The sequence below is a fragment of the Camarhynchus parvulus genome, chromosome 4 (genome assembly GCF_901933205.1).
Source record: "Camarhynchus parvulus chromosome 4, STF_HiC, whole genome shotgun sequence".
NCBI classification, from domain to species: Eukaryota; Metazoa; Chordata; class Aves; order Passeriformes; family Thraupidae; genus Camarhynchus; species Camarhynchus parvulus.
The window spans coordinates 12,120,857-12,146,069 of record NC_044574.1 but is presented as its reverse complement, the minus strand read 5'-3'; the positions used below and the strand labels follow the sequence as shown (position 1 = coordinate 12,146,069).

Genomic DNA, 25,213 nt, shown 5'->3' with positions numbered 1-25,213 from the left:
CTGCAAAAGCACTACAAAGTCTCTGTGTCCCTCTGCTAACAGCAGTAACAGCCATTTAATAGTGCTACAACTGCTTGTCACATAAAGATTTTGGGATTTGCTGATGAGGGTTAACTGTGATCATTTCTGCACAGGCCTTATTTTACTAACTGCAAGCAAACAGAGACACACGAGAAGCAGCAACTCTCCTTGTCTCATGAAACTGAGAACTCTCAAGTTCTTGAATTTCTTCTAAAACGGTTTTTACTTCTAAGCAGTAAAAATACTGTTAAAAAGTATAGATGAATACATTTTCAGATTCATCTCTGTTCCTGTTGGTAGCCATGGAAATGCTCAAGCAAAGAACAGTACAGTACAGTAGCAGTACTGAAAGCAAATACATAAGCATCACCTAAAAAAAGGGATGCCACTTCCAGTGCAGAGATTTTTAGGAACATATTAGACATGTCAGAAATTATGTAATGACCCACAAACTTGTGTCTCTACACACTTACGTAGTTTTTTCCTTTACTCATTCACAATTTATGTTTGAAAAAAAGTACAACTTGTGTGTTGTTTAGGCCTACTGTCCAAAGAATAATTTGCCTCATTAATCTCTACCTGCAATGATGGGCCAGCCTGATCCCTTACAGATACAGGACAGAAACTGGTGTTGAATTTTTTATTTTTTGCAGTTACTTTATTTGTGCAATAATAAATATTAAGAGCATCCTTTATGTTTCCAATACCCTTTTAGTAGGATTTTGCCTTTTTACTTTTTTCCTTATATTTCATAACTTCTAATTTTTTCATTGCTATTTGGCTTCTAATGATCCTCACTTTGCAATGGAGTTCAAGCCCTCAATCATTTGCCTCTGGAACCTTCATCTATTTGACAACAAAGTCTTCTTCAGGAAGTCTAAGTTGTCATTCATGGGTTTTAAATATTTTTCCACATTTTTCCTGTTATTGTATTCAGTACAAAAATATTAAATTCCTTGAATCACTGCAGTTCCATGGAGGCATAATAATCTGTTACCTGCCCAAACGGAATGCTACTTAGTTTCCTTCATCCCTACTAGGTCTAGACAACAATTGATTTTCAGTCCAGTACTTCTTTTTTGTTTCATAGTGAATTCCAATAGATGTTGCCATGTTGGCAACTGCTCCAGAATAGATCTGTTTTCTTTTGGAAATGTAATTTAAATAGTGCTTGCTTAAGAGAATAAATCTGTTATAGAACTCCAGCTTTTCATTATGCAGCTGTGCATAATAACGACCATGTTTCCTTCTCTGGCATGATTTAGTGATGAGTGAAGATCTGTAACAGAGGTACCGTGGAGGCTTTGTGAGTGATTATTTATGGGCACTCAGGATTCTGCAATTCTGAGATATTATGCAGGGAGTAATGTTTTTAGTTGATAGAGTTTTACTCCTTCACACCTTATTACTCATGTTGTCTTTCCCAAACAGCTTGTAGACAGCAATAGAAACAATCCTGTCACTCATCATGTTTCAGTAATATCAGTAATTCAAACATGCTGGAAAGTCTCACACACTTTCCCCTGTCTTTTCTGCTCTTCATTTTCTTGCTGTCTCATGGAGGGAAACCATCTCAGTCTGTTCTTACCCAGTGGCTTCCTCATCCTGTATAAGGTCTAAGTTCCTATAGGAAGAGGCAGCCTTTTGGGATAATCTAACAACATGTTCTCCAGCTGTTCCTGATTCACCCCAAACCTATTAAAATGGCTTGATGTACAGATAGTCCACCTCTAGGTAGGAATGCCTGTGCAGATGGTGGTCATGCTGAAAATTGACTGCTATCAAATACAGACAGGCAGAAATAGTTTTGTGTGAATAAAATTAATTTCTGATGAATCTGAAGTAGACGAGCATAATATTCATTCCTCAAAAGCATCACCATTTGCTTCCAAGGTATTGAATGTTTCACAGAATTATTACCCTTTTCATTGCTATGAGTCAGTAGAAACCTGAATATATTCATTGTTCCCTTTTCTTGTGCCATATAACATGAATGGATTATTTCACTGTGCCTACAGGTAATTCTGTAAAGCAAGGAGGAAAAGGAGCAATGTCTCCTGTATTGCTAACATTTGCTTTTCAGAGAGACCTTCTCTGTCTCGTGGTCTGATGGATAACAGCTGGGAGTGTCCAGCACTGCCACACTTGGTACCCTTGCACTCAGGCTTGGGTGAGCCAGCCCTGCCTTAAATCACAGCGATGGCAAGTGGAGGCAGGAGCTCTTGGTCAGCTCACAGTGATGCACAACTACTGTACGTTCACAACATGCTAATATTTTCTTTAAACTAAAGAAAAAAAAATTGTCCTCTAGCTTATAACAGAGAATTACTGACTTTGAAGAGCTGCACAGTGGATTCAAATGAAGCTCAGTTTGGCTGGCTCTGAAAGCTGCTTGCATCACATTTGGCTTGTGATGAATTAAAATTCGATCTAGATGTTCTCATCTAGCTCTTAAAAAATAAATTTGAAGTTGTATCAATTATGAAATTGCTGAAGCTTCAAAACAGAACTGAAAGCCTAAGCAGAGAATGCTTTCTCACATCTACAGGCATCAGAAGCATGACAGAAAATTGCATTTCTGTTCCTGACTCTGATGAAACAGAGGAAGGACTGGTATTTGGTGTACTTTTATCATATGCTGCATATTTTAGAGAAATCACCAAGACAGAAGAGAGCAAAAACTCTTCATGCTTTCTTGCAGAATAACCATAAACCTGGGATATCGAACTCTGCTGGCATTAATATGAGCCTGTGTGACAGAGCTTTTGAACAGAATGTTTAAAAAAAATTAAATTCTCTAGCACCAGGCTAATAATAGACACATAGAAGGTTTTTTGCCCACTAGGTGAACATCAATAGCCAGTTTGAGGCTGCTCTATGTAACATTTTGTTTCTATACAACAGCTGCATGCAAGACACTCTTTAAACAAAACATGATTTTATTCCATGGATTTCTATAAAATTAAGTGTGCTGCAGGTTTACTTGACCCTGAATCAGTGGCAAAAGACTGATAATAACGATGCTGATTTTATGTGCCACAATTAACTTATCACATTCTGAGGATTTACTTACAACCCATGTGTTTAAACAGGAAGAGCTGACTTTTGTGTGCCCTTCTGTGTGGACTTAAATTTTGCACAGCTGCTGCAAAATAAAGGTGCTAAAGGTCCCCTTTACGCTGAGGTATGCTTTTGTACTTCCTGGCAGTACCTGTTCTGTTTCCTTTCAGTAATTAGCACATGCCACACTTCATCACAGCTACTGGCGTGACACAGTACTTAGTCACAGTGTGAGACCTTCAGCTTTTCCCCAAACAGAAAAGTAATAATACACAACATTTGCAGACAGAAACTTATCTTACCTGGGATGGAGGGGGCATGAACAGACTGATACTAACTGCTAATGCAAAACACCTTTGGTAACAGCTCATGACAACCAGAAATGCTACTTCCCCTTTCCTATGAGTTACACGGCCATTCATGTGCAATAGAGGGGTGATTTTTTTTTAATATTGACTGGGATGCAATTTTCTGTGACTTTCTATATGCTCTGCTTACCACTGAAGGATTCTGCAGCAGGTTTTTCTAATTGTTTCTTCAGCCTAAATTATATTAAGCTGGGAGCATCATTATTTCCTGTGCAGGTACTCTGCAGAATTAGAGAGTTCTTGACTGTTTCCATTATTTTATTTACCCTGGGAACCAAACAACTGACCTAGGTACAATGACACATTATGATGACAATACTCTCTTCTGGTTGCTCCAACAGAAGAATTGATTCATACTCTCAAAAACAGAAGAAAAAATTTAATACAGAAAAAGGAATTAGTGAGAGTATAAGGTCCAAAAATCTTTTGCATATAAACACGTTTATAGTGCCTCAAAATTTGTTTGCTTTTATTTACCTTTAATATGGAAGCTCTCTTACAGAGATAGTAATTTTCAAAAGAAGATATGGAAAAGATAGTGCCAATCTTAAACCACTTTATGTTGATCCCCATCTTAGAAATACAGGAGACTAAGAACTGACCCAGTCACAGAAACAAACTATCTGCAGAGGTATAATTTTTGATTGATGGTATATTTTCAGAGCAGTTTCATAACAATCTAATTCTTATCTTCATAGTATGGAATTGGTGTTAACAGGGTCATGGTGGCAAGTACTTCTGTACAGGTTTACCTCAGCCTCTCACAATTCATTCAAGTGTAACTTGCCCATATCAAAGCTTGAACAATCATGGGTTTGCACCACTTCATAGCGAACCAGCTGCCCCAACACAAGTTCAGATATTTCTGTGTCTGCTGCCCTCACACTTCCAGCTTCAGTGTAGACATGAGAGGTGTGAGGTGACGGGAGTGCTTAAATCCTCGGTTCAGATGGGGGACAGCTTTATCTTACCACTATTCTAGAGACATGATCACCGACCCTAGGCGCAAAACATGTGACCTTTGCAGAAAGCAAAAGCAGTGCCGAGTTTCACAGATGATAAGGAAACACGACAGCTCTGCTCCTGTCAGGTGCTGACTGCTCGGAAATCAGTGTGGGGGTAGAGTAGGGTGTGCACAGCTCCACCATGAGAACGGCAAAAGGACGCACTTTGAGACGGAAGGTGAAGAGAATGGAAAGATAAAAAAAACCCCAAAAATCGCAATTACCACCCTAGAGCTTCCACTTTTGGCATTACAGAGCGTTACGCCAGAGTTCCACAGAGCTAGGGACACACCTGCACACGATGTCTCCACACGTTCCATAGCCCACACTTGCAAACCCACTGAATTGTTTTGCCCCTAAACGCAGGCGGCAACACGAGCGCAGCCCGCCCGCCCACCTGCTCCCCCCGGGGACGGCCAGGGCCGCCCGCCGGCACCGGCAGTAACGCGGGACGGGCTGCAGCGCCTGGCGGCCAAGAAGTGGCTCCCGCCGAGTCCGAGGTCCCTTGGAACGAGCACCCTCAGCCACAGCCCCGTTTCTCTCCGCTCCGGGGGCTCCTCGGAACCAGCGCCCGAGCCACAGCCCCTCTCCCGGGGCGCCTCCGCTGCTGAGCCAGTCGGACACCGCCGCCCATCCCGCCACGGGCGCTCAGGTGGTTCAAAATGGCGCCCGGCGGCGGCCGCCCCTCGCCCCCCTGCGCGCAGGCGTTCCCTTTCCCGGCGGGCGGGGCGTCCCCGGCGTGCCGGGCAGGGGGAGCGGAGGCGGGGCGGGAGGAGTCCGGGCTGCGGGGGTTGGAGCATCGCCGGAGGAGCCCGGCACCTGTCCCGCAGCCAGGTGTACGCCGCCGCCATGGGAGGCCCCGCGCCACGCCGAGGGGGTGCCCGGCGAGGGGCGGCTGCTCCGCCTCAGCCGCGCTGAACCCGGCGTTGCTCCGTGGGGACCGGAGAGCAGCGACATGGAGTGCCCGCCGCAGCCACCGGCCGCCTCCTAGTCCCGCAGCAGCGGCTGTGGGGCGCGTCGGGCATGGCCCAACGTGACGAGAGCGACGGAGGGCAGCGCTACCCCGGTGAGGTGTCCGGGCTCCTCGGGGCTGTTCCTGCTCGGGGGCGGCGCAGCCCCGCCGGTGCTGGGGGTGCTGGCGGTACCTGTTGGTGCCAGGGGCAGAGCCCGGGGCCCAGCGGGGCGGGCAGGAGGGAGCAGCCTCAGCACCGAGGGGCCGCGCTGGCTGCCGGGCTGGCTTACCCGGCCGTGGCCACGTAAAAAAGTTGAGAGGAGCAGGTGGGCTGAGCCCTCGGAGTGCTCACCAGTGGGTTGTTGAAGACCGCAGAGAAGAGTGAGCGCTGCTTCCTCAAGGCTTTGGTTGTGGCTTTTTTTTTTTTTCTTTCGGTTGTTTCAGTTTCTTTGGGTTGTTTTGTCAGCGAAGGCCGCTAGCTCGGAACCTTCGCAGAGCGAGCCGGGTTGAGCCCGTGAGAAGGAAGCAGCTTTTATCTCGCTGCCTCTCTTCTAGTCGAGGTCTCCCAGGCAATTCCCAAAGACCAAACAAAACTACATCTCACCGTAGCTGAAGTTCTCCCGACATTGCTGCTAATTTAACGTGGTTCACAGAGTTTTCAGTAATAATGGTGCGGGGAGGGTAAAAGCCCTGTAAAGCGCTTCTGGAGCAGAGGCTTTAGCAGAGCACTGTAACTTGTTTGTGTTGCCTGCCTGACGGAGCAAAAACAGTCGGAAAGCGGTGAATGGCTTACTTATGATTACTCTCCGAGCACTCCGCTCAGAAGCCAGCTCTGTAAAGCTCACACTTCTAAAAGGTCACCAGCTGAGAGTTAGATAATAGTCATCTTAATTAAAACAAAACAAAAAAATCCCCACTAGTTTCTTTTCTTTTTGCCAGTAAAGTTTCAGCAGTACTTACATAGGTAACCTTAATTGCAGTATCCCATGTTTAGTTAAAAGGCAGACTTTTTCTAGTTTCAGGAGTTCTTCACTTCTGGCAATACTGTGGCTGTTAGAACGTGCACACAAATGGAACAAAGAAATCTTTAATAAACAAAACTGAGAGTTTGATGCTCTTGTGCACCAAGGTCACTCAAAGCTGCCCTTGATAACAGCAATGTGTTTCTTGGTACATGCATTAAAAATAATATCAAAAGCATGCAGAATATAAGCCATTAATTTAAAAAAATCCCTTTAAGAGGAAAAAAAAGTTGCAACTTTGTAATTGAAGAAATTCCTTGTTCTTAAAAATTTGAGAAAAATTCCTGGCAGAAGCAAGTGTTGAAGAGATAATGTGTGATACTAACTCTTTGAAAACTGAGCTGTATATGCAATCATTCCTCTTCTCATTCCTGCGAGGCAAGAAAATAGAAAGCCTTTTTTGCAAATTATTGTCTTACCCTTGTTGCTTGCTTAAACTGCATCATAACTCCCAGCAAACTTGGAATAACGGGCCTTGAGTTTGCATCTTTCTGGTTTTGTTTTACTCTAATGGTTTGGCATTGCTGTTATCTTTAACTTTTATATCAAAGTGGGTTAAAAAGCCATTTTATTGTAGATCTTAGAAATTATAATCAAATATGACTTGTTCCCTCTGTATGGTTGAGTGATATGCAAAGCCAAAAGGTGTTTTAAAGCCTCTGGTTATTGTCAGAACCTGCCTTCTTGCATGCTGTGATCAGAATCTGGGGAATGTGAGGCTGTACAGACAGCCCTGCTGAGACAGATGGAAACTCCACCTGTCAGAAAAAAATGTACCTAGGAGAGGGTCTGAAAGCAGAGCTAATGTATGTTGATGTTTTCTTGAAGCTCTGATACTTGTGGTTTAGAGCCTTTCTGAGTTTGTCTTTGCTTAGGAATCATCAGTGATTTTGTATTCCCAAGCTTAGTTGTAAATTTCTTGCATCCCCAGTGTTCTGTGACAGAGTTGCACAGGTTAGCTGCCCTTTGTGTGAATAGTTGTGTCCTGATGTTAATTTTGAACCTGGCTACAAAACTGTCTTTATCATGTGCTCCTTAGCGCTTAAGTTGGAAGTGTTAATGAGTAAATAACATTTACCTGCTCTCTCATTGCCACTTGTGACCTTGGCTGTATTTTCCTAACTCCCTTTTCCTTGTTATTTCCTATGGGACGTTCCCTCTTATGAGATCATGTTCTCTATAGGACATGGGATGTTAAGACTTTACAAATATTGAATTTATTCCAATTGTAATATATTTTAATAAACAATGGGGATTATGAATCTTGTGCAGACAAAATTGCATGCTATTTCTCAGTTTATGGTACTCAGATGATAATGTTTCAACATCATTATGTTAATAAATGCTTTATGGAAAGAAGTTAGCATTGGAGTACATGACAGAATATTTGACATAAATTGTCAGATTTTGCACTTACCAGTGAGGCAGCTAAAACAGAGTATGAATATCACTCCATCCTTAAAAACAATCCTACAACAACTTAACCCAAAATGAATCAAGGAGTTCTCCTGTGTGTTCTTGAGAGCTGACTGCTTCTCAAGTTTTCATTTAAAGCCCTTGATGGGTACACTTCAAAACCTCCCACAGTTTTGCTGAACTGTGTAAAACCTTTGTAACTTGCTGTTGCATAATTTGCTCCAGCAAGCTGTAGTGTTATATACTTCTGCATTTCTTGCTTGCCTGTTTAAAGGATCTCTTCCTGTTAAATTTATTGCTTGAAAAAATACCAAGTCAAGTTAAAATAACATTCCACACTGGGTACAGAAGCTATTTTCACTTTTTTTTTTCTTTCTAATTCTTTTGTTTACAGTATTTGGCCTCTAGAGCTGCTGTAGTTACTGACTCTGCCAAGGTCCCTTGAATGCTTACCATGTGTAAGCTTGGTTGAGAAGAGCAGTGCAATTAAGCTAAGGACTGGTTGCTGCTTGGGAAAATCATTGAGCAGAAGTAAAGGCAGTCATGGGAGGAATTCATTACGGGAACATGCTTGTACTGTTTACCCAAACATCATCAAAGCTGTTCTGACAGATTACATTTGTGTTTTGTTTCCTGGACTGCACTTTCTAGATGCATTCATAAGTTTGAATTCTTGTAAGTCAAAGCCCTTGGTTACCCTGTTCTGGAGTGTATACGTGTATATGCTTTAGGGTAACAAAAGGGGCTGGGGTGGGCTGTGGATTTGAAGAGCAACGTGAAGAATATGGAGGAATAAAGGTGAACACAGGGAGAAGAACAAAGTCAGAGTTACGTTAAAAAACAAGTGAATTCAAGTAAGAAGGTTTGAGAACAGGAGATTCCAGTATATACAACAGTAATTATATGTAATGCTCCATGTTCCGTCTTATTTGTACACTTGAACTATCACTGTTGACTCCTTGAGTATAGTTTGTTGCCTGCATTCAAGAATTGCTGTTTAGAGTTGCTTGTTTTTTTGCTGGCCGTTGCAATTTTAATTTAGCGAATAAAGAATTTATAATGTACACAGTTGATGTGCCAGCTATTTCAAAACATACTTTAATTGCAGGGGATGTAAACTTTTCAAACCATGGTAATATGAAAAAAAAAGTTGCTATAGCAACTGTTTAAGAAAAGACTTCACACATCTTCACAAGCTTTTTAGTCAAAACAATACACTTGAAACCTTGCTTAGGCAGAGGATTAGGCAATTGATGCATTGATTGATTTGGATGGGTAGCATATATGGCTGTTAAAAAGTTCTGAAGAAGTCTAAAAGATGAAATATCCAGAGCTGTTGGTCCTTGACTTTTGGTCCTTGACTTTTGCCTGCAATCCACTCCTGACTTTAGGAGTGGATTGAACTGGAGTTTCATATCTGCTAGCAAATATTGTTTAGGTAGTAAGTTAAAGATTCAGTATAGCATACAAAGTACAGTTAGATTCCTGAACTTTCCACATGACTGAAAACTTACGGAAAAAAAAATTCTGTTTGGACCAGTGCAATATGTTTGAAATGAGTTTTCTCTCGCTCACTGCCTGTTGGTATCACAATGCCAAACTGTATTGATGTCCTCAGATCTAAGAATGGATGTGTGTCAAACCCTGGTGTTTGGCAGGGCTCAGGTGACATTAACCAGGGGTTTAGAATGCTGTGAGATAGCAGTTTTCACCGACTTTTGGATTGAGAAGTTTGGGTTTTCTTTTGGGGTATGTGTGCATTTGTTTTTTAAAAATAGAATGTGGGGAGGACCTTCTAGAGAACAACCAGGACCTTTAATTGAGTGCTCTACTTGAGAAAGAATAGGAGACCAGGCTTCAGGAGCTGAAGAAAAATCTGTCTAGAAAGCAGTCTGTTTGCAAGATGGAATGAGTGTTCTTCACTCATTCACACTTAGCCCAGAGTGTTTCAGAGCGAAGAAATTGAAGCAATATGTGCATATTTGTTCTGCCAACTGCTGCAGAGTAATTGCATTGCAAACTTCAGAAAAGCTGTAGACAATTTGCTACTCATATGGAAAGATGATCTGTGTAATATATGGTGTTATATAGCTCATATAGTGTTTAAAGGGTCAGTAGCAGTTCTGGAATCCAGGGCAGTATTCATGTTGGTGTTCCCAGTGTATAAAAGTTGCCATTAAGTTTGGTGCATCCAACCTGTAGCTCCTTTTTGACAGCCCTTGCTTTGCAGGTCATTCAGATTCAAACTGGAACTGGGGCACTGTCTGGATTAACTGACCTGCTGGCAGCCCCTGGGGAGACAGCATGGATGGAGGATCACAGTCCCTGAGTGCAGTAAATACACTGTATTTGCAAATGTCATTGCTACTAAATGTGCACTGAGGAAGTGCATTGGTGTATTGTCAAAACATTGACTCTGTGGATAGCTTTATAGCTGTTCAGATTTTGCATCTCTTCCTTAATGCAACAATGATACATTATGCAATCTCTTCTGTGACAATTTTATTATCAGTTTTATAGTTTCCAAAAGAATGCTGAGAAATTCTGTTTAAATGAACAATTAGGAATCTGGTCTAAGTGTATGGAAACAAGTTTTGTAGCTCTCTGACATCAGCAAATATGAATTTATGACTGTATTAAAATAAATCTCATCTATTTGCCTCAATATTGACAGGGAACATTAAAATACTGCAGGTTTTACAGTACATAATTTCACTCTCAGGAGATGTGTAAGGAGCAAACATAGGTGCACAAACTGCTTATGAAAAGCTTTTCATGTTTCACATTTGCTAGAAGCCTAATTTAAGTTGCCATTGTCCTGGTTGTTCATGCTGGGGGAAGGGATAGTAATCATATCCAAGAGAAGACAAATAATTTTTAATTAGAAGCCTAAATTAGGACAGGACTGAGTGCATTAAAAAAACAAACCAAGAAACAAAACCAAGAAACAACCATGAAAAAAAACCAACCCTACAAAACAAACAGTCGAGAACAAATCACAGCCTTCCTGCAAACTCCTAATCTTCTCTTTCTTTTTAACCAGTTACCAGCTGGGCCAAGACAACTGATGCAAATTTATCCAACTCTTTAAATGGTTTGACCTTCGTGGGAATTGTGGATGCAAGAGTGGGCAGCAGTATCCAGGGCCTTCAAAACTTGAACTCTGGGAGCCCGAGAGATCTCTCATTGCCTGAGTATGGACCTGGCTTGCTGTCCAGTGCTTTAGATGATTGTCATAGCCTTAAATCAGTGGATTCTGGTATTCCAACTCTAGAAATAGGAAATCCAGAGCCTGTTCACTGCAGTGTGTTGAATGTGAAGAGAAAGCAGTCAGAACCCGAGCTGGTGCCTGACAGGGCTTTCCAGAGCGCGTGCACGCTGCCGCCGTACGTGCCTCCGCATGCGCTGGCTGCTGAGCACGAGCACGCCGTGCGCAAATCCTCCACCTTCCCCAGGACTGGCTATGACACCGTCAAACTTTACAGCCCAACCTCAAAAACTCTCAATCGAAGTGATGACATCTCTGTTTGTAGCGTGTCTAGTCTTAGCACAGAACTGTCAACAACCTTATCAGTTAGCAACGAAGACATTTTGGACTTTGTGGTCACAAGCAGTTCAAGTGCAATTGTGAATCTCGAGACTGACGAGGCGCACTTTTCGGATGTTACCCTGAATTCCTCTAGAGACAGCAATGACCAGAGCCAGCAGCAGTATTGTCATGGGACAGACGTGGACAGTAAACGGAAAATACTGGGACCTTTTACAAACTTCTTTGCTAGGTAATGTTTCCATAAAATATATTTTAATGGATTGTGTAAGATCTTAGGAGAAAGGTCCTTTTTGATATTGCACTTTGAAAAATATAATACCTTGGTGTTTTAATTTAGATCGGTATTAACATATTTTTTCTGTTATGAGTAAACAGGCAAATATTGCTGGGGTGTAAGGCTCTGCATTCTGCTCTATGTTATGTTCATGGTGTATGGAAGCATCTTAAATCTTGGAAGATTACTTCTATATTACAGTGAATGGATTTCTGAACAAGGTCTTTTTTCTTCTGAGCAGGGGCTTCTCCAGTGATATCTTTTGTGATTTTGGCCAAGGTCTTTAATCTTGTGTCATATAAATTGATAAATATAGGTAGAATCCATACCTGTATTAAAGAACTTTGACATCTGAAGATTCATAAGTAGTTTAGTAGTGATGGAATATTTTATTGATCATTCTAAGGGTATGAAGCTTAAAATACAAATACTTTACAAACACTTGGTATGACTATTCTGATCTTTCCAAGTTTCAGTTACTGCTTTTTTAATATCTTTTTCCTTAATTTTTGTGTGGAATGAAAACATCTGACATAGTGTCACCTACTTGTTGAAATGGTGGCATTAGCTACCCAAATCAGTTTCTAAATGTGGCCTTTGTGTGAATGACAAGGTTCTAAATGCAGATACCCCAGGGAAGTGGGGAATAAGGAAGAGGACTAATCTACTTTTGGGGGGTTGAGCTGTTTGCTAGTGGGTGCTTTTTTGAAGTTATGTAAGGCCTTCATAATGTTTCTTATTTTTAAGTTATATCATCTGAAGTTTGATATATTTAAAATAAATTGTTCTAGAAAGAAATTTTAGACATCAAGCGGAGTTGGCTGTAAATAACCTGATTTGCACATGGCTTCAGCTAGTATCTCTTTCCTCATGCAATTTTTTCTTTTGCATGAGACAAGTAGGCTAATATACCTCAAGAACTGGCAAAAAACATTCTTTGAAAGGCTGCCTTATTTGCAAAGCTTAAGAAAATCAATTTGTTTAGACCTAAGCTGACTGAAGCCTTTGTTGATTTTTATTCTTAGGTTAAAGTACTGTGCAGCAGAACTCCAGTCATCAGTCATGTTTGAGGTGCTGATGCTTTTGTGGACCCTTGTCAGTTTGTTGCCATGGAACCAGACTTAATTCTGAAGCAGGAGGCTTCTCAGCACTTCAAAGCATAAACTTTTGTTACCCATTCTGGTAGCACAACTGCTAACTCAAACAAATGCTGTCCTTCAGCCTGGAAGGGAGCAGGGTGGAACAGGCACATTTAGACCCCACTCAGAGTAGGATGTTTAACCACTTCTCAACTTTTTTTATCCAACACAGCAAAGCCACGTGTCCAAATTCTGTTCTAGTGTAGTCTGTGGTGGTTTTAGCAGTATTGCAGAAACTGTAGTACTCACTAGAGTGAGCTTTTTCGCCTGAATCTTTGCAAGTAGGTTGAATGCCAGGAAACAAAGGCTGTCATTACTGCCTTTTAAATGAGGAGCAGATAATCTTGGTCACTTGGTGATGTCATTGTAAGAATATGAGGATTAAGTTCAAACTAGATGATCGGCTTTGAAGTTCCAGGTGCTCAGTCTGTAACCCGACCTTGAATATCCTCCCCTTTGGCATCCACTTCCTGCTCTGTTTTGGAAACAAGAGCTGCCCACTTTTTGTCTGTACTTGCACACCACGCCCCCGTATTTTATGCACCGTCTCCTGTCATGAGACCTGGTGGTGAGTTTCACAGGTATTGAACAAGCAGGGAGCCTCGGAGGTTGTTCTGTGCCACAGGGAGTGCTGTTTATATTTATACTGTCAGCATTGTAAGGGTTCAAAACATGCCCTTGCTAGTTTTTGTTGGTGTTTGTAATCTGCCATCCCTGGGTTTGAAAACTCCCCTTCCCTGGAGTTCCTGTGGGCTCCTTGGATTCCCAGAATTTATACCAGTACTGAAGTAAATGAACCTGGGTCTTCCAGTGTATTGTTTGAAAGTAGCTGCTTTCTAGAGGCCTTCCTATCCAGCTCACCCTGTGCTCTGTACCAGGGTTTGTGTGCAGTATGAAATGAAGAGGAGGCATTTTAAAGACCAGCTTGCTGTGACGGAGCTTCCTAAAGCAGTTTGTTCCAAACTGTGGTGGGTGTAAACAAAGTCCCAGAAAGGAGTATGTTCTTAGCACTGCATTCTGTGCTGAAAGTTGTGGTTCAGTCTCACAGGTTAAGTGCATAAACTTCACTTCAGAAAACCAAGCATGAACCATGGCAGGAGAAAGGCAAATTGGTCTTGGCCGGCCAGTGGCTGGCACACATGTGTACAACACAGAATAATGAGACCTGAGTGCTTTGTACACTGCCTTGTAACAGCCTGATGGTCATGGGGTACGGCTGCAGGGCAGAGACTCAGCCTTAATCTGCAGGTTTAGCTCTTTGGGGGCTTCTCTGGGTAATAGGATACAGGTTTGAGCCATTGGGAGCAAACATGAGTCAGCTTAATTTTTTGCACAGGTTGTTGATATTTGGTAAAAAGGAGAAACCTTGCTTCTTGAAATGGCACCTCTGCTTGTATTGAACCCCATCTGGCCTCAGAATGTGCTAATTTCTCTGATCTTATCAGAGTAAACTTGGCCTTGACATGTCAGTTAAGATTTGTGGCTGCCTGTAGAGATAATACTGACAATAATTAGATGCCTCCAGTGCTTGGTCACATGGGCTTAAGCTACTTACATATCGGCTAGGGGTAAGTCTTTCTCAATACCAAGAAAATGCTTAGAGAAGTAGCTGCTTTAGAATATAAAGTTTTTTTTTGGCACACTCTACATTCATTTTTCCTTTTGAGACTGTATGCATGTGCACTGTGCACAAGGTTGCATATTCCATGTCAGTTCTGTGGTGTGTTACGAAGTTTTGGTTTGAGACTGCATTTACAAAATGAGTTGTAGAAGAGATCAAGGAAAAAGGAAACACTGTTGGCTTATTTCCTTCAGTTCTGGCACCCTCAAGATCACTTGGGAATGGAGTGCTCCTGCCCTGCCTCTTTGAGCACTGTGGTGAAGAAAGTTTCCTGGCCTGCTTCTCTGACTCAGTTTGTGTCTCCAGCAGTTTGAGTATCCATAAGGTCGGGTTGTTTCCTCAGGCTGCTGGGTGCATCTTTGGGTGTGGCCAGGAAGATCAAAAGTGAGAAGGAGGCCGCTTTCTTGCTTACACACAGCTTTCCTCTTGGAAGAGCTTAAGGCACCACAGGTACAGTGCTCTCATTAGGCTCAAGGTTGGCATATGAAAATGAATTACTGCTTCTGAAAGAAGCTGTAATGCTGACTGTTGACAAAAAAATCTGACATGTTGGTTGTTTTGAAGTGTCACTTGTATCAGCTTTAAAAGCCCAGAGGTCTTTTACATAATCCTGAGCTGGAATTAATTTCCTTCATTTGAATATATGCAGGAACTTGGGTTGAAAACTAGTGTGAGCAAATAACTGGGTGGGAGACTAAAGGGTCGATGGCTTGTCTGTTCCTTTGCCTTATTGACCCAGAGCAGTGTGGGTTAATGAGTTTTACCTTCGGACTTCTGTACAATACTGCTGAAACTTTCTAAATGTGTGGATCTCAAATGGCTTTGCTGAATTAGGACTGTAGCGATCTTACTGCAGAAGTTGCTCTTTTCATTTATCATTTTCAATTTTCATTTTGGAAACTGAGAATGAGGATTTTTGTGCTTATATGGAGAGTGACCATAAAGGGGTCACTTGGTGTACAGTTAAATAATAAGCCATGCAGTTTGTTTCATTTTAATGGATTACAAGCAGACTAAGTCTACTTAGTCCACTGCCATGGATATTGTCTGTTTTCCCAAGAATCTGTATCTTCTTTTTTTCAGGCTACTCCTAGAAGTTTTTAATCCTAGTCTTCTAAGTATTTGGATGTCAGGAAGCCTCTAAGGAGCATAGGGACTACATATGAAATAAAGGGCTTTAAGAAGGACATTACATTTTACTATTTGCAAAGAATCTCTGCATTTCTGGAAGAAAACTTCTGGAGCAAGATTGGCATCCTATACCATATGTAGAAGCATGTACCTGTGACTTTACTTGTAATCTGATAAGAAAAAGATCTTAAATTTCAAAATAGTAGCTACTGCTTTCAGTAACTGTTTTAAGTCTGAAATCATATGAATTTAATATGTTTACATCACATATATACACCCATGTTTTGAGATTACTGGTCACACATATTTTGGAGTTCTGAATTTAGGAATTAGGTCCATCAATGGCAAAAGTCAGTCATCTGTGTTAATGGATAGGACCCTTTTATAATGCTGTTTGTTGCTTTTAATGAGAGGACAGCTTATTGTACTTCTATAATTTTGGTGTTAAAAGGAAGGTAGAATGACAAGGAGCATTGTAGTGCTGATTTCTCACTTTCATGTCTCCAAAAATGGGATTTGCTGACCACTGGAGGGAAGAAAAATTGTGAAAATAATTGCAGTTGACTAATCCGAGATATTCATTATGATGCTGTCTCCTCTTCTATGGAAGTTTCTGTTCAATGAAGCCTCTTAGAGTATTGGCTGGTCAGGAGGAGAGAGGCTGAGAGCAGGACTGAAGTGTGTAGGCAGAGGAACAGAAAGAGCTGGATGCACTGTGGGGGCAGATAGAAGTTCACTGCTTCTAACCACAAATGAGCAAAACCAAAGTGAGCTGAGGTGCAGTTGTCCAGAAGCTGATGGGAAGGACTCCAGCCTGTGATGGAGGGAACCTGCAGGGCCCCCCAGCACAGGCTGCTGCCCTGCGCTGCTGTGGGCTGGGCTCCCCAGTGCTGCAGTTGCCCCACAGGGTTCACTGCCCTGTTGGAGGGAAGGGAATAACTGAGTGGCAGTTTTGTCCTTCCCTGCTGCTTTCCCTGGGTACATTTCTAGCAAATTGTTGCCAATAGCAGGTGGCTGAAAGGGCTGGGAAGAGATGGGGGCAAACCAGCTCATGCTTCTGTGGTGTGGGAAGCAGGATGGGCACTGAGAATCTGTTTAACACAGGATGCTGGCAGCAGTCTTTCAGCAGCCTGTGAGGCATTCAGGTGTGCTCATCTGAAAGGTGCTTCAGTCTTCAAAGTGTGCTTTTGGATAGTTCTTCTTTGACAGCCACTCTCTCTACTGGAACTGACTGACTAAAAGCCCTCTCCCCACCTGTATTTACTACCACAGCTCTGTGTGGAACAGAAGAAATCTGCAGAATTTTCTGAAATTAACATTCTCTCTCAAAGCAAATCTTCCACAGGTGGAAAGCTGGAATTCTAAAGTTTACAGCCTTTGCTTTTGATAAAGGTTTGCAAATTGTGTGACACAGCTTTCAGAATTCCTCTCTTATTCAGAGAATGAAGTTTTAAACTTTGTCATGTGGCCTGTTCTCCACTAGGTGTTGAACTGAAACTGTCTAAATTAATTGCAATCCTTTTTTCCCCCTTTTTGTGGGATAATCTAACTCTTTGCAATTACAATTCTTTTAGTTCAGCCTTAAACTTCTCACTAAATTTTGAGATGTGGCTCTTTAGTATAAAGAGTAGTAGATTAACATCTTCGTTTTGCTGTTGAGTAACTGGAAACAGTTTTACACAAACAAGACTTTAAACAAAGAGGCTTGTTGAACTCATTTGTTCAGTATAGAAACTAAATGAAAATCTGCTTAGTGACAGTTTGAGTTTTGGAGGGTTTTTTAGTAACTGTACAAAACTATGCAGTAAGTGAGGACTTAATGTGGTCTAGTTATTACTTCAAAGCCGGTGATGTTCACGTTTCTTTTCTAGTGGCTGGTGGGAAGCACTACAGAAGTCTGATACTGGCTGGTGAATGAAATTTGTAGCATAGATGAGTGTTGAATGTTGCTTGCAGCATTGAGCTGTAATGCTTCCCCCATGCTCCCTTCCCTTGTGGGGTCACAAGTCGTGCCAGCAAACCTGCTCCAGCATGGGCTCCTTGTTCCAAGGGGCCACAGGCACTGCCAGGAGCCTGCTCCAGTTCTCCCAGGGTCAGTGTCCTTGAGGCATGTGGGGTCCTCCATGGGCTGCAGGTGGATCTCTGCTCCATCCTGGACCTCCATGGGCTGCAGGTGCATCTCTGCTCCATCCTGGACCTCCATGGGCTGCAGGAGCATCTCTGCTCCATCCTGGACCTCCATGGGCTGCAGGAGCACAGCTGCCTCACCATGGGCTGCTCTGGCACTTGGAGCACCTCCTGCCCCCTCCCTCTGCAATGACCTTGGTGCCTGCAGGGCTGTTCCTCCCACATGGTCTCATTCCTCTCTTTTGGCTGCTGCTGCTGTTGTGCAGCAGATTTTTCCCCTCTGAACTGTTATGCCAGGGAAGTTACCACAGTCCCCATTGGGCCCAGCCTTGACCAATGGCAGGTTTGTCCTGGAGCCAGCTGGCATTGGCTCTGTTAGACATAGGGGGAAGCCTCTGAGTACTTTTCACAGCAGCCACTCCTGTAGCCCACCACTACCAAAACTTTGCCATGCAGACCCAATACAGCACTGCTCACACTTGCTTTTGAATAGAAAGAGTGAGAACTACAAAAGTTTCTCACAGATGTGCACAAGACTTTAGGAGCTATTTCAGATTAATGAAGTTAAGCTCTGGTTTCATTCTGGTTCACTGTCTCTATGAAGGTTTAATGAATGGGTGGGTTAGATCGTCTTTGTATCTTCATTTAATTTGCAAGAGCTTTACTGGTGTTTTCCTTTGTTAAAAGGAGCTGTGAGAAGTAGATGACATGAGGAATGGAGAATATCAGCACAATTACTGCTATGTGATGCTCTATCTCTTTCCATCTGATCAAAGTACTGTTTAATGTTCAGCTGACTTTTTCTTTCCTGAAAAATGCAGTGAGCAGGATGAAATTAGATGGAATAAATATAATTTTTGCTCCTTGATGTTTTGATTTACACAATATCCCTTCCTGTGTTACATAATCTGGAAGAGTTGGAGTCAATATTAGCTTTGGTTTTAAACACATTTAAAAAGGCTCAAACAAGAAACAGTCTGTTGAAGTTTTCATCCTTACATAGAATTTTATTAACAGAACTGGTACATGGAAATCATAATTTTTCTGAATCCATTCCTTATTTGTGTTAAGTCTCTTTTTAGTCATTAAGTGCCTCCAAAGTTCTCCAGCCATATCATAAGAATAATAATAAAAAAAACCCTTAAATAAATATTAGGGTCATTTACACCTTGGAGCTGAAGGAATAAACTAAATAAAGTTGGAGGTAGGACAAGGAGCAGGACTGCCCTTGGTGAGCAGGAGCCTCCTGTGAGTGTGGAATCCAGAGCAGCTCAGCTCAGGGGGGGTTTCTGGAGCTGTGCCTAAGCCCCTGCTTGGTGCAGGGCTGTCTTCAGCACCAGAGGGAGTTCCTTGGGACCCTGAGCAGTTGTTGTGAGTGCATCCAAGCTTGGAGTTAACCTCCCTGGGCTGCACAGGTCAGGATTTATATTCTGCCACTGTATTTTTTTTCCCTCCCCTTTTATCCATTTGAAACATGCCTTACAGCAGCTTGGGTTTTTTTCCTCATTGGGTTTTTTTCCTCATTGCATCTCTGAGGATGGTCATCCAGGCTGAATGAAAACACCTTTGTCACAAGCATCCCTGCTTGTGTGGTGTAGGTCTCGGCACCCGGCCATCACAGTGGTCATCCATTGGACTTCCTCCAGTTTTTGATTCTTTGTTGTAGTCCAGGAGCCCACCAGACACAGATATGGTCTTGTAGGTACCAGGCAGAGCTTTTATTCACTTTTTCCTGTTGATCTTAATGCAGACAGGTCCATATTTAATTTCTATTGATGCAAGGTCTTAGGTTTATTTGGGTTCAGCTTTTTGCTTAGGATGGCATTTCATGTATTCTGTTTTTTTATTTGTGTGCTAATAGTGCTTCAAATCAATGAAGAAATCTACTTTCAAATTTTAGGAATGGAATTTCAATTACTCTGGTAATATGAGAATAACTGGGAATTTGGCCAGCTAGAAAAGGATCATTAATTATAGCTGGTTGATGCTAATATATTAGTTTGAAGCTGGACCTGAGTGTTGATTTTGTGTGACAGTCTTTACTTGCTGAAACTTCAGTTTCTGAGAATTCTTCAGTATTTGCATGGTAGATCAGCACTGTGCATTATCCATGTGCAAAATAGTTCTTGGCTTGCTGCAGCCAGTTCTAAAGCTGAACTCTCCGGGTTACTGCCTGATTTATCTTTGCATTTCTTGGATCCTTCAGTGCAGTCAGCTTTGTTCCCCTGTAAAATGAGGGGAACCTGTAAGAAGAAAGATAGATGCAGAATACTGTAGTTTTGATAAATAGTTTATCAAACCCTGCTCTTTTCCCCAGAAATCTAGAGAATTTTCCAAGTTACCTTATTGCAAGCTATCAGGTATCCTATACTGCTAACTTATATTGTATTACTGCTTCTCTCAGCTGTGGAGGTCTTTTTTTGCCAGACCTGCAGGTATCTGTTACACTGTAAAGTGTTATTGGTTTTGATTCCTACTGAAGTACTGGAACGTTAGTGATTGGAAAACTTTGTTTATAAAATATGGTAAGAATTTACAAAGCACAGCTCTGTGATTAGTTACCTCTTTCATAGGCAGGTCAGCTTGTAGGCTGTCTGGCTTTATTTCTGTTGGTTTGTTTATCCATAAACCAAGCATTATTCTTCTTTTAGTCTGAGCTTTGGCAATCTTGCAGAGACAAAATTCTGCAAACCCTGCTTTTGTATGTAATTTTGGAATCTTATTCCAAGGATAACTTCTGACTTGTTTATGGAGGTTCTTCACTGTAGCCAAAGTACTTGAACTTTTTGGATGGTATTCTGTCTGTTGGTTGTGTTGATGTATATGTTGACTGAGAGGTGATCTGGGTTTTAGAGGAGGGTATGTTAGAACTGCATCTAGTGAATTATTTCTAGAAACCAGCATTACTGGGTCATGGGTACCAGTTGTTGCTTTTCCCTTTGGAGAATGTAGATTCAGGGCATTTCAGAAGACTTTGGTGGGTCTCCTGACACCTGTGCCTTCTCAAGTCCTTCAGTTCTCCAGTCATCATGGTTTATGTGTCAGTCTTGTTCCTCCACTAATCAGGCAACAAAAAATAGAAACATCTAGAGGTGAGAATTTTTCTTCTTTTATTGATAAGTTGCAAAAGTTATGATTAGTACAGAATAGAAAGGGTCATTGGCAGATGAGAAGAAAATAATGTTGTTGTTGGGAATGTTTCCTGGATAATGTTGATTAAATTAATACCACATCAGATAAGGTGGCTGGACATTTTTGCTGACAATGCAGCAAATATTTAATAAAATTTATCTTAATGTATTTTTTTGCTTAATAGGTGCTGTATGTTATTTAAAATGTCTTGTTTCAGTGTAGTTTTCTGGATGCCTTGTGGAGTAATGTCTCTCCTTGTGTAGTTCAGAGTTATCAGGGGAGTTTCAGGGTCTTCCTTCAAAAGCAGCTGAAATGAACTTTGACTTGCCTCTGTTTCTTTCTTGCTTCTTAAGAACACATGCCAGTCTGATACTCATTTGAAAAATTGTGTTTCAAGATAAAATTGTTCTACAAAACTGAACCTTTTGAACTTTCTCCACTGTCCTTATTTTGCATCTGTTGTGCTCATGAGACTGGTAAGTCCTTCCAGTAGTTAATCTGCATGACAATTCCACTTGTTTTGTCTTCGGAAAATAACCTTAATTGAAAGACAGTTAAAATTTGGAGCATGCATCTTGTGAGCTGGAGATGATGTATGTATTTTTAAAACATGTAACAAAAATTTACTTGTATTTGCAAATCAGTGTTGGTTAAATGCAGATAAGAAATTGCATCAGTTTGCATGAGCTGGGTCGGTTTCTAGACAATTTTCATACATGTAACCATGTACACCAACCATCCTTTTAAGAGTAAGGAACCCATTTACTTGGAAATGTAATCTCTATGCTGGGTCAGTGTAAGTCTATCACAGAGCAGCACATGCCATCTCACTTTTCTATTGCTTGCAGTTGTGATTCTGTGCTGCATGCCAGTAGTTCAAGTACTGCAGAACTTCATCTAAGGAGCCCTGGCAAAATAGTCACAACAGTAAAGCTGAAATTCAGATTTTCTGAATAACCCAAATGCTCTAGTTGCAAAAACTCCTAAATCCTAAGCTCCTCTACCCTTTTGTTTCAGTAATCTGGTTATCTTGGGCCTTCTGGTAAAAAGATACTGTGTGTTGCCTGAAGTCCAGAGGGGGAAGATGTGTGTGCCTGCCTGGCTCAGCTCCACCCTCTGACTGCTCCTGTGGGAGCCCATCCTTTTTTCCCGTTGTTTCAGTGACATGTGCCAGAGAATCAGTTCCTTCACTCTGGTGGTGCCCAACTTCAGAGATATCCGAATGGGCTCAGTGTTGGGCCTGCCTGGCTTGAGAAGACTTTGAGACTTTTCAGGAAGGAGCTTTGCAACTGACTTCAAGACTTGGAGTAAATTGGCAACAGAAGCCATGGCAGCGCTGTCTCTGCTGCTTTAGTGGATAGGTTTGAGTACTGAACGGGGGGGTGCTGGAAAGGAGTAACCTCTTAAGAGGTGACTTCACAGAAGTGACTGACCTTGTATGGAACAAAGCACAGCTGAAATGTGGAAAAAATGAATAGCTGAGTGCTTGTGGAGCTGCTGCTCTCAACTCCTCGCAGGGCAGTAATTGCTGGCAGTTGTGTTGCAGGCCTCCTGTCTTTTTGGAAAGAAAATTGGGCAGAACTAGATAAACTTTCTGCAGTGGTGATGCTGGATTTTTTTTAAAAGCAAAAGCTTGAAAATGCATCAACAGATATAGTATGGATACTTGTTACTGATGTGATTCTAATATCTTTAGAATCCCAATTTAAAAATTGATTGAGGCTTCAGCCTGATCATGATAGCATACAAATACACAACAGTATATTGCTAAAGAGTAGCAATATACACATGTACAGTACATGTATTAGCAGCTATTTTCTAAGTTTATTTGAGCAGTGCTTAGAGAACCAAAATGGAATTATTTCTTAAATTTTATTAAAAAATAAGGTTTTCCTGACGCTGCTAAACTTGCCTCTTGGTGTTAACTTCCTCTTTTTCCCCACAGAAAAGGCAGCTGGGCAGATCAGTGTAGAGTGGTGATGCAATATCTGTATGTTCAAGCAAAAGATTGTTCCATCTCTGTCCTGTACCACAGGATGTTCTTTGTATGTAAAAATTAACTCTGGATTTAGAATTAAATTCTCTTCAGGTAGGTAATCCCTCTCCACAGCTCAATTAAAATAACAAGGTTAAACAACTGTTTGGTGCCAAATACTGTTTGTGGGGGACTGTGAAAAAGCAGTTTTCTAACTGAAATTTGATCTCAATTTAACTTCTATGCTTGGCTTTTCTAAAATAAGCAGCTACAAATACTTAGTGTAAAATAGTGGGCACATACAACAGAAATGCAGAGGTAATGCATGACACTAATGACCCCACACTAATGAGGCTGCAGACATCATGCATCATGTCAGATGTTCTTGTTAATATCCCTATTGTAAATCATCAAGATGTGTTCTGATAGTTTTGAAGAGGACAGTGAAACTGGACTAATGATGAGCATGTAATCTTTTCTTTCAAGTCATGTCAGCACTTTTTTACATTAGGACTTCACATTTAGTTTTGTTATCTTAAAACACTTGAAGTTTTAACATTTTTTACCCTAGAATTTCTGGGCTCATCTTCAGAGTAAAGATCTGTTTGTTTAGGGGTTTGTTTTGTCTTTTCAAATAGAGAAGTTTTGCTTCTTGTTAACATGCATTTTCTGTTAGTAAACTCTTCTTAAGTTACCTTTAGTGTGGAATTTTTCTAAGTGAATTTGCTCAGAAGTGAAATGGCTTAGTGCTTTTCTTGAAAATCTGAGGGAGCTGTGTAAAAATAGGAGAAAAATAATTCCTTTTGGTGCTGTAGCAGCAGAAAAATGAAAGGTTTTGCTATGAGTTACTTGCTCTGACATATATATATGGCAGAAACTTCCTCCTCAGGCAGTTGCATATTTTAAGGGTTTACTTTCAGTTCAGGAATCTCAAGTAGTGGCTTTTTCAGAACCCTGTGGTGTTGTCCTGATTTATTGCAAAGCTCTGTAGAAATTGAATGAGAGAACATTCCATAGTTCCTTTTTGGTTGGTTGGTTTGTTTGTTTGGTTTTTTTTTGGGGGGTTATTTGTTTGTTTTTTGTTTTGGGGTTGGTTTTTTGGTTTGTTTTGTTTTGGGTTTTTTTTGGTTTTGCTTTTTTGTTGGTTTGGGGGTTTTTTTGTTGGGTTTTTTTTTTTTTTTTTTTTTTCCTTAGGTTTTCTCAGAATAGGTGCAAATTAAGTGGCATCTCTTCTGCTCCTTCCATACCATCCTGGCATATATTACCTTTGCTGTGTTTCAGTGTGGGGCAGATCGGGGTTTAATGTTGTGTGTCCTCAGTCAAAGCAAGAACACATTGTAGTTTGCTCTTTTACCTCTGGTTTACTGATTTGTGGCTGCTGATAATGTTAAGCCTTTGGGAGATTTTGAGACTTTCTGGAGTTTGTAAAGTGTGGAACCAACCAAACACTGGGATTTAGGCCCAGACACAGGGTTGAGGAAAAGGACAGTACAGAATGAAATTTGTATATTGACCATGCCTGCTGCTTTCAGTTCAATTTATATATGTATAAAATTAAAAGTGAACTGGAAATCCCTGACATAGTACAAAGGGAGGAAGAGATTCCTGGTGCTCTAGAATGTAGGGATAGAGAAGAGTGAGCTGAACAAGTGCTGTGCCCATCTGCTAGATAAGCTGTAGAACAGATTATTTATTATGACGCTGCTGCTAAAGAGAAAGTAGATAGGATTGTGGAATTGAGTTGAGAGGAAGTGTGTGAGACTGGCTTTTCAGATTTGGTTCATTTTATGCTGGCACTTGCTGCAGAGAGCTGTTACAATTTATCGTTCCAATTCATCTTTACTTTGCTCTCAGGGAAAAGACCTGCTGCTGTTCTTAAAATCCCTCAGAGGAGACTGAAGGAGTTGTTGCTTGTATATCCATTTGTGCTAGGAACCTCTAATGTGGATTGAGATAGAGAGAAAATTGCCTTTAATTTTCGTGTTATTGCAGTGCTAATGAAGTGTGATGAAAGCATTTTACTTGCAAAAGGATTTGAATGTGCACAGAACTGTCACAGAGATGTGCCTCCTTACAGGGCTCTTCCAGTGGCCCTGATGTTCAAAGTTCTTGTTTTCTCTGAAGATGGTTTAGTCTGGATTTTACTTGCTTCTGCAGTAATAACAACCTGAAAAAAAGCTTTTTGCAAGAACAGCCAGTCTGTCTTGCATTGTGTATCCTATTTAAAAGCAGTAGATTTTATTATGTTATTTTTGCCATGCTTTGCTTTATATTCTTAGATACGTTTTAGAACTTGCTTGAAGCATCCTCTCAGACTTTAGTTACCTTACAATCTCTGCATAGCTGAAAGGGTTTGGAGAGGTACAGTTACTGCTTAGCTTTGGCATCAGATGTAATTGACTTGCATGGTTCCTGTACATA

General features: G+C 41.3%; 1 protein-coding gene across 1 annotated transcript in view; it reads left to right on the top strand.

Moving 5' to 3' along the window:
• Nucleotides 1-5,224: 5,224 nt before the first annotated feature.
• The window catches only part of TBC1D14 (TBC1 domain family member 14), a 63,758-nt gene continuing 43,769 nt past the window's right edge, over nucleotides 5,225-25,213 (top strand). Inside the window, exons 1-2 of the mRNA XM_030947427.1 lie at nucleotides 5,225-5,519; nucleotides 10,887-11,622. Coding sequence (XP_030803287.1) covers nucleotides 5,477-5,519; nucleotides 10,887-11,622 — 779 coding nt within the window. The 5' untranslated portion in view covers nucleotides 5,225-5,476. The remainder of the gene's footprint in view (nucleotides 5,520-10,886; nucleotides 11,623-25,213) is intronic.